The sequence below is a fragment of the Protobothrops mucrosquamatus genome, unplaced genomic scaffold (assembly GCF_001527695.2).
Source record: "Protobothrops mucrosquamatus isolate PMUCROS unplaced genomic scaffold, P.Mucros_1.0 scaffold1680, whole genome shotgun sequence".
Lineage (NCBI taxonomy): Eukaryota > Metazoa > Chordata > Lepidosauria > Squamata > Viperidae > Protobothrops > Protobothrops mucrosquamatus.
In genome coordinates, this window is record NW_015387836.1 from 265,766 (window position 1) to 276,001 (window position 10,236).

A 10,236-nucleotide genomic window follows, 5' to 3' on the forward strand; every position below is an offset into this window, starting at 1 on the left:
CTGCTCTAAAATACCCCATATAAAACCCCTAGCAAAGCCCAATCAAAACTACGCCAGGCCGGCCGCATGGAATAGATGGGTTTTCAAGGCTCGGCGGAAGAGGCGCAGGTCCGTAGTTGTACGTAGGTCGGGGGGCAGGTCATTCCAGAGGGCAGGAGCTGCCACAGAGAAGGCTCTCCCCCTGGGGGTCGCCAGCCAGCATTGACTGCTTGCATAGTATAATTGGTGAGTACTATTTAGCAATATAAGCTTGTGATGGTAAATGATGAATTAAATAAATGTAAGCTCCAAAACTGGAACTAAAGAGAGGGGTGATCACATTGAGAATACACAGCCCTAGCTTTGATCCAATGATGATTTGAAAGAGGTTTTTCAGAATGAGCAGAGCGCAAGGGCACAGCTCTTCAAACTGGAAACCTCACTACTTTAATTAGTCAGTTTAGTTTAGTTTAGTTTAGTTTAGTTTAGTTTAGTTTAGTTTAGTTTAGTTTAGTTTAGTTTAGTTTAGTTATTAAAATTATTTGCTATGCATCTCATATCAGGCCACATAAAAACAACCATGTTTTTAATATGATTCATTAATACAGCCATTCTTACTCCAGGCTCAGATAAAAGATGTAGTCATTTTAATGTCAAAAACATTAGCTGTGTCTTTTATGAGCTAGCTGTAGCAATTTTTAGCATCTGACATTCTTTAGGATCATGCAGGAGTCTGAAAAAAGAAGGGGCTGTTTCAAATGGAAACTTTTGGTTCCATGCATTCTGAAACATTCTTTCAAATAATTTCCAAAACATACACATCCACCATAGACATATAATAGAACTTTAGAATATCTTAGCTAATGTAATTGGGCACATGGTTATCGTGACATCCATTTTGCTTGGAATTCTGGTAGTTGTAGTCTCAAAAGATCTAGAAGGCAGTAGCAGTTGTCTAGATTGAGATAAAGAAAGCTGAGATGATAGAGACCATGTGCGAATGTAGAGGAGATAATGAAAAGTGGTCTTACCCCTAAAAAGACATTTGGGGATGGGCAGCAACCACTGTGGCAGCTATTTTGCAAAACCACCCACCACATGCCTCCAAAGTTGTAGGTTGTCCACTGACCTCCAAAACATTGTCTGCTTTTAATCCACAGCTTGATCCAACTTGACTTAGGCCAAGCTACTTTTGGAAATGTAATCTGGGGAAGAGTCAGCACATACCTTTATTATACAGAGTTCCATCAAAGTAATAGCTCCCTGTGTAGATTCCTGTGGCATGCTCTATTAAATGGCGAAGCCATGTGTTCCCAGCTCCTGGGAAGCTCGACAAAGCAACAAGGGCTTTTGATTTGGTGGGGAGAAAATTCCGGTCAATACAACGGGTATCTGCAAGCAAACATAAATAACATATTTGATCACAGTCAAATAAAAACTGCTTCTCCCATTACTTATTAAGTTGCTTTTTTGCTAATACTGTCATAGAATAACAGAATAACAGAGTTGGAAGGGACCTTGGAGGTTTTCTAGTCCAACCTCCTGCTCAAGCAGGAAACCCTATATCATTTCAGACAAATGGTTGCCAATTTCTTCTTGAAAACCTCTAGTGTTGAGCACCCACAACTTCTGGAGGCAAGTCGTTCCACTGGTTAATTGTTCTAACTGTCAGGAAATTTCTCCTTAGTTCTAGTTTGGATTTCTCCTTGATTAGTTTCCATCTATTGTGGTGTTTTGGAGAATAGGTTGACCCCTTCTTCTTTGTGGTAGCCCCTTAGATATTGCAACACTGCTATTCATATAATATAATATCATATCATATCATGTAACAATTGAAAGGGATCTTCATCTGTATCAGCCCTCCATCCAATTAACCTACTATTACAGCATTCTCCACAGATGACCGCCCAGCTTCTGTTAAAATATTTCCATTGAAGGTGTGGTTCTGCCATCTCTCAAGTCAGTCTGTTCCATAGTTCATAAGTTCTTACCTAGGACTTTCTCTTGTATGACCAACCAAAATCTACTACCTTGTGATTTAAACTCCTTGTTCCTTGCCTTATTTTCTGGGCAGCCCTGAAGCAGAACCGGAAATTTCCAGTTCTGCCTCATCTTCAGAGTCTTAAAGGTGTAGGAGATGACCAGGCTGAGCCTGAGGGAGGGGTCAAATGCATCATCAGTCATGAATCCCTGCGTGCCCACAAGAGATCTAAGTCCATCCCACCTCAAATACTTTAATTCCCACTCATTTCCCTTGACCATTAGTAGCCCAGATTCTTGTAGACAGCTTAAACTTGCAATAAATCTTTATACTCTGCCTGAACTGAACTGCTTGAATCTCTTGATTTCCCCCATGCTTGACAAAAGGCAGCTATCAGGTCTCTCTCTAGCTTTCTCTTCTCCATACTAAAGATACACAATGCCTTCAGCTATTTCTCATTTTTCTTCCAGACCCTTATTATCCTGGTTGCCCTGTTCTGGATTTGATCCAGATTGTCAATATTCTTTTAAAAATGTGAGTCAGTTTTGGATACGAGATTCTAGGTCATATAAGCATTTCCGAGGGAGGAGAGGCAAGAGAGGATATGACAAAATGGCTTAACATCATCATCATACAAATGTTGGAAGTTATATATTCAGAGATCATTTTAGTATCATAGTTTAGTATCATAGTATCGTGACAATGTGATAAATTAAAAGAAATAAAATAAATAGACAATCCAACCTGTCTTTTTCTTTATCACAAGAGGTTCTTCAGAAACCATGCTGAAACTGTCTCCATCAGGGAGACCTAGCTCATAAAGACTAAGCTATAAAGTGGCTCATTGATCTTTAGCTAAAAAAGTGTCTATCTGCCTATTGTGGTATATTATTATTAGTGAACCCAGCCTGTCATACTTGCTCAAAGAACCAGGATTAATAAAACCTGGCTTAATTTTATGTGGGTTTATTTTCAGTTATGGGTTGAGAAACATTCCTTTTATAGACTAAGCTCATGAAACTAAGTAATCTGTTGATTAGCATGTTGTAGAGCCCAACTGCTGTCTTGAGATGTTGGGTTAACCAGGCCAATATGTTATACTGTGATTTGTTTTTTGGGGGTGTAGCATGCTATGTAAAGAGAGCAGTTATGTGGCATGAAGCCAGGTTAAATGTATTGTGTAAAGCCAGTTGGACTATATAGCAGGTATTGCTTATTTTTAAAATGTTGACATTTATTTATATCTATTTACAATTTAGTAAATTTATAGCTTATCTGTCTTCAAGGGACTTGGCTTCCTTCCTTCCTTCCTTCCTTCCTTCCTTCCTTCCTTCCTTCCTTCCTTCCTTCCTTCCTTCCTTCCTTCCTTCCTTCCTTCCTTCCTTTCTTTCTTTTGCTGTATTGTTATTCTATTTGAATCACCCAGAGACACATGACAGCAAGAAGGATGGCATATAAATTTAATAAATCAATCAATCATTTTCCCCCCAAGGGTGGACAGCTGACATAACAATGGGAAAGCTGAAGTTTGAAAATCTCCCTTTTTTTTTTTTTAGCAAAAGCAGTTGGAGATCTTTTTATAGATGAACGTGTTCACACTTGGACACACAGGGACACAGACCTACAGACTGTGGTTTATCTTTCACAGCAAATGGTTTCCAGGTAACATTAAAGAAGATGAACATTGATAAGACACAGTTTCAAGGGGAACTGATCAGCAGTTCTGAAGTCAAGAAACGAATGCAGCTCAACCAGGAAAAAAAATAGCACGTAAAAAAAACTGTAAGTCCTTCTAAAAAGCATCAAAAGCATAGGAGAACAGAACAGAACACAGGATGAGAGTTTATTTACTTATCAGATTTATACTCTGCCTTTCTTCAGGAAGTTTATCATAGTAAAAAACAAAACCTTTTCTTCTTCAACATTAAGCCCATAATTGTCAGGCACAAGGAATAAAAAATGACAAAATGAACTGATCAAAGTGATATGTTATTGCTGCTCGCCTATAGACAGGAATCTTGCCAGACTAAAGTACACACTGCATAACTACTAGATAAATACTGCTAAGTTTTAGGGAGGATCTCCCTTCAGCCTCTTCCTCCCCACAAGAGACTCAACTGTTACATTCCTCTCCTCCCCTCAATGCTAGATTCCACCAAAATTTCACAAAGATGGTTACGCTAAGAGAGGGGGAGACTGTCCTAAAGTCATCCAATTTGACCTTTCTGTATCACATGTCTGTACTCTAGAAAGAGTACAGAGACTATAGAAAGTCTCTAGAGAAGAGCAACAAAGATGATTAGGGGACTGGAGGCTAAAACATATAAGGAACGGTTGCTGGAATTGGGTATGTCTAGTTTAAGGAAGAGAAGGACGAGGGGGGACATGATAGCAGTGTTCCAATATCTCAGGGGCTGCCACAAAGAAGAGGGAGTCAAGCTATTTTCCAAAGCGCCTGAAGGCAGGACAAGAAGCAATGGGTGGAAGCTAACCAAAGAGAGAAGCAACCTAGAACTAAGGAGAAACTTCCTGATAGTTAGAACAATTAACCAGTGGAACAACCTGCCTCCAGAAGCGGTGAATGCTCCAACACTGGAGGTTTTTAAGAAGAGACTGGACAGCCATTTTTCTGAAATGGTATAGGTTTCCTCAGTGGTGGGATTCAACCGGTTCGCACCACTTCGGCAGAACCAGTAGCTAATTTTTTGTTGCCCAGTCCCAGAATGGACTTCCAGAAGGGGCATCCATACAGAGAACCGGTTGTTCACATATTTGAATCCCACCACTGGGTTTCTTGCCTGAGCAGGGGGTTGGTCTAGATGACCTCCAAGGTCCCTTCCAACTATTATTATTATTATTATTATTATTATTATTATTATTATTATTATTATTGTTGTTGTTGTTGTTGTTGTTGTTGTTGTTGTTGTTATTACTACTACTATTACTATTACTACTATTATGTCAGATTTGAAACTGGGTGCCAATTCAGCATACTGTGAGAAGTTTTATATCAAAATATATTTTATTCTTCATACTGTTTCCATCTTCCTTTAAAACATTAACAGAATTTCACAATGGACTAAGAATCAGTGTCTCCACTAGATAATTGACAATAAAACTGAAACTAACTTAATCAAGTAAAAATAAAAAACAGGGAATATCTTTTACTCAAACTTCTTCAAACCCCCAAATAAGTTACCCAAATGTAATCCATATATCAAAGGATAAGGTCTGCAAATACAAATAGAGTCAATTAAGTCTCCCAGTGGAACTTCATATTCACACCAAAACAACTTCCCCTATAAAAGTATGTTGCTATATACCCCATTTCTCTACAGCTGCCTCTAAAGGCAAACTCTTTGCTTTTAAAAATAAATATTTCTTCTTTCCTCAGAGCTGTCTGGATCTCATTTTTATTTATTCTTGCACAGCCCTGGTTCAAGTTGGAACCCCAAATTATTCTTCTGACAATACTAACTGCTACACCACATCAATTTGAATTCTATCCCACCCCACCTTATCATATAGGCCCTTGGATACTTTTACTGGTATGTTAAATTACACTAAAAAAACAGGAGAGGGCCACTAGAAACAAACTATTCTAACCATGAGGTGAACACAATGAAATGTGTGTGGTGATGTACATAACGCAAGGTCCACCTTTTTAATTTGCGTTGCAAATATATATATGAAGTGGGGCTTGTGTCACCATGTGCAACTTGTGTTTCACCCTTTGCTCCATCCTTTGTGTCCACCTGCCCCTGCGGGGGGAAATGACAAAAAGTAGGCAATTTCCAGATGTGTGGACTTTACTTTACAGAATTGTCCAGCCAGGATGACCATAGGTGATAATTCTGGAAGTTGAAATATGGAAGTGTAAGTCTACACCAGTGCTTCCCAACCTTGGCCATTTTAAGATGTGTGGACTTCAAATCCCAGAATGGCAATAGCAATAGCAATAGCACTTAGTATTATACACTGCTTCATAGTGCTTTATAGCCCTCTTTAAGCAGTTTACAGAGTCAACATTATTGCCCCCAATAATCTGAGTCCTAATTTTACTGACCTCAGAAGGATGGAAGGCTGAGTCAACCTTGAACCGGTCAGGATCGATCTGCTGGCAGTGAGCAATGAGTTAGCTAAAATATTGCATTCTAACCACTGCGCCACCACAGCTCTTATTTAATGGACACATTTCTTATTTAATGGACACATTTCAAAAATGCTGGCTGAGGTATTCTGGAAGTTGAAGTCCATACATCTTAAAATGGCTAAAGTTTGGGAAACATTGTTCTATAATGTTGTTTAAATAGTAAAATTCTGTCTTCCTTCCTCAATCCCCGTGGTGTTTGTATGTGTATTTATTCTATAAATATTAATATAATGATAGATGATATGAGTACAAGCAACGTAAGTGTCAACCGACTCTCTTATACCTTGGACTGGAGTTTGATAAACAAAGCGATGGTCTTCGGCATTTGAAACTTCAGCCCTATTGTTGACATTTTCAAGACTGCTGCAAAATGATCTGTCAGAACTATTATGGAGCGGGAAATTAATTGTTGCAAAACCGCAGTGGCATTGAGGTCTTCTAATAACCGCCAAAGGGAATTCCTAATCAAGAAGAAAGTGAAGAAAATTAGGCTGTCAACCATAGTGGCAAACATCAGTAAATACCAGCTACTTTCTTAAAAATATATTCACCCAATTTATATAGCCACCTATGTCACCATAAGTAACTCTGGACAGCATTCAACAATCAAGTAAAATCACAATATAAAAACATCATTGTAAAAATATAGACAATAAAATTGTTAATAATTTAATCATTAAAAAATAGAGTATGCAAACCATAAACAGAAAAGTATAGTTAGCACATATCTACCATATACAGAGAGCCAATTTGGTCTAGTGTTTAAGACACCAGGCTAAAAACTAAAGGCCTGAGTTCTAGTCCTGCCTTAAGCATGAAAACCAACTGGGTGACTTTGGGCCATTCACCAGGAGACTGAGTTCTAATCCTGCCTTAGGCATGAAAGCTACCTGGGTGACTTTGTGCCAGTTACTCTCTCTCCGCCCAATTTATCTCACAGAGTTGTTGTGTGGGAGGAAAAAATAGGAGAAGGAAGGAGTATTAGGTATGTTTGATTCCTTGAATTATTTATAAAAATAATAAAGGTGGCATTAAAAATCTAAAATATTTTTAAGTATTATCCCCAAGAGGCAGCCTTAACATGTCACCATCTCCCCCAACCTGGTGACATAACCAGATCCCGAAGGACTTTATGAACATTAGCAGGGATGAAGCTACCCTAACTAATGAGAGAAATTAAGTTCTGCACTCTTTTGAATTTCATTTTCAGTGTGTTGGGGCCTTTTGGGGTAGATTGTGTCAGATGAAGAGGATTAATGAGCGTGTCAGCTGACAAAAATTCTCTAACTGTACAATTTCATGCAATATATATCTACTTTGAAGTAAACTCCATTGAGTTCAATGAGACTCACCCCAGCTAACACATAGTGAAGGATAGCCCTTGTAGATTATTTATTTTTATTTAGAAAATTTATATTGCCGCCTACTCACACAAGGCAACTCAAGGCGGCTTACAGGACATAAAAGCACAATATAAAAGAAATAAAAATAATAAAAAAATAAAAATAATAAACTAATAACCCCCCACCCCAATGATAAGTGATAAGACCTGACCTCAGATATTCATTTTGACACAAAACAATATATTAAAGATGCATACATCTATAAATAGGTCAAAGTAATTATTATGATTCAAGAAAAAAATATTCAAATCTAATTCCCAATTGGATATTCTCTCCCAACCGTGTATCTATTCATAAGTCCACTCTATGAGCTTGTTCTGATTTTGCATTAAACCTACATTTTTATCTAAAGAAAGAAATTGTGTTTGTAATAATGTAAGGGTATTTGAATAAATACGTGTGCTAATGATGAGAAGAATTTTTACTGATCTGTATTTAATGATAGGCAGGGCAATGTTAAAGAATGCTGAAATTATCAAACAATTGCACATATTGCAAATGCTTATAAAATAATCCTCAGGGTTTTACAAAACAGACTTCATGGAATGAGAACTGTCAAGAATAAAATTCAGAAAAGGAAAGGATAGCATTGCTTAGCATCTGATGGATCATAGAACAAACAAGGGAATTCAAAAGTATGCCCATTTTTCATTCATTTTAAGTCTTTTGGATGGATTACAGCTAATTACGCATAGTGTTTAAAAACATGGATACAACAAACCAGTTCAACTGCTCATTATACAATTTGGATGATGAGCAGGAAATGAATCTTGAATCATAGCAATTACTTTGACCTACAGTCAGAATATAACAGTGGCAAAGAGTTTACCATTGGGAGACCTGAAAGACCAGGTTAGGGATAGATTATCTTGAGAAAATCTACCTATGTGATCATTAGGAATCGACAATGACCTCATGGCCCTTTATAATCAGTTGGTTTAAAATGGAAAAGAAATATGTCAAGGTTGCATATAGTCACCTTCCTTCTGTAGTATCTATGTCAGGGCTTTTCAACCTTTTCACCCATTGTACCACCTTTGGGATATGGCAATATCCGAGTACCACCAGTCACCTAGCAAGGTGTCAAAAACCTGATGACCCCCCCCAAAAAAAGGAAAAAAGTGATAAAGTACAGGTAGTCCTCGACTTACAACAGTTCGCTTAATGACTGTTTGAAGTTACAATGGCACTGAAAAAAGTGCCCTCCAAGCCACAGCCGAGCAAGACACCTGTCTGCCTGCCCGGTGGCACTCTTCCTCCTGTCCGAGGTTTTCATTGTTATGAGCATTTCTGTTGAGGATTGGCAGCGGGGGTGGGGTGGGGGGTGTTTGGTTTTTATTCCCCCCTATCTGCTGGATGGTTGCAGCAGTTTTGGTCACTTTACATGACTCTGGGGCACTGTGACCGTCATAAATATGAATCAGTTGCCAAGCATCTGAATGTAAATCACAAGACTCTGGAGATGCTGCAACATTCCAGCTGATCGGTGCTTCTTCTGGGCTCAGCAGAAGCGCCAGGATCAGCGCCGGGCTCCAGCTGGAGCCTGGCGCTGATCCTGGCACTTCCACTGACAGTCCCGAAGAAGCGCTGATCCTGGTGCTTCTGCTGAGCCCTGACAGCCCTGCAGCTCCAGCCATCTCTCGCTCAGGCTTGTGCAGTGCTGCCACCAGTTCAGCTCATTCCCCTCCCCCACTACCACTTTTCTAGGATGGTCATGTACCACCTGCCAGGTGCCAATGTACCACAGGTGGTACCCATACCACTGGTTGAAAAGCCCTGATCTATGTAGACAGAACCTTGTCCTCTTTAAGATGGGTGGACTTCAATTCCCAGAATTCCCCAGCCAGCAATGGGAATTGAAGTCCACCCATCTTAAAGAGGACAAAATTGGGAAACTCTGATGTAGAACAGGTCATGAGAAATGACAAAGTAGAAACTAGAATTACAATTGCTAGGAGAAATGTCCACAAACTAAGATATGGGGCTAGGGTTTCAGATTACAGTTAGTCCTCTACCTATAACCATTCTTTTAGTGACTGTTCAAAGTGACTTATGACTGTTTTTCACACTTACAACCATTGCAGCATCCTCATGGTCACGTGATCAAAATTCAGATGCATGGCAACTGGTTTGTATTTATGAGGGTTGCAGTGTCCCAGGGTCACGTGATCAGCTTTTGTGGCCTTCTAACAAGCAAGTCAACGGGAAAGCCAGATTCACTTAACAACTGTGTTACTAATTTAGCAACTGTAGAGATTCACTTAACAACTGTGGCAGGAAAGGTCATAAAATAGGGTAAAAAGATTACTTAATAATGGTCTTGCTTTCCGAAAGAAATTTTGGGCTTAATTGTGTTTGTAAATTGAGGACTACCTGTATGTTGTTTTGTAGATTATTCTTGAAAGTTTTTGTATTTAGGTGGTTTTAACCTTAATATTACTATATGTATGATTGTAATTGCTCAAAATTTGATTGAAATAGTACAGAAGTCCAAATACATATATACATAAAGGAGCCACTATTTTGATGGACAGAAGCATCCAGGGAGACTTTTTGTGTTGAAGATGACAAAATGCAAAAACTGCACAAAATTAATAACTCAGTCTATGTCAAGAGGCAACATCAATGCCCCACAAAGTGGTAAAGAAGAGGTTGAAATATTATTATTATTATTATTATTATTATTATTATTATTATTATTATTATTATTATTATTATTA

At 38.6% G+C, this 10,236-nt stretch overlaps 1 protein-coding gene across 1 annotated transcript in view; it reads right to left on the reverse strand.

The window, feature by feature from the left end:
- Positions 1–10,236, reverse strand: part of WSCD1 (WSC domain containing 1) — a 42,032-nt gene that overhangs the window by 4,938 nt on the left and 26,858 nt on the right. Inside the window, exons 5-6 of the mRNA XM_015822805.1 lie at positions 6,397–6,574; positions 1,207–1,371 (exon numbers count right to left, since the gene is read on the reverse strand). Of these exons, the coding sequence (XP_015678291.1) occupies positions 1,207–1,371; positions 6,397–6,574 (343 nt within the window). The remainder of the gene's footprint in view (positions 1–1,206; positions 1,372–6,396; positions 6,575–10,236) is intronic.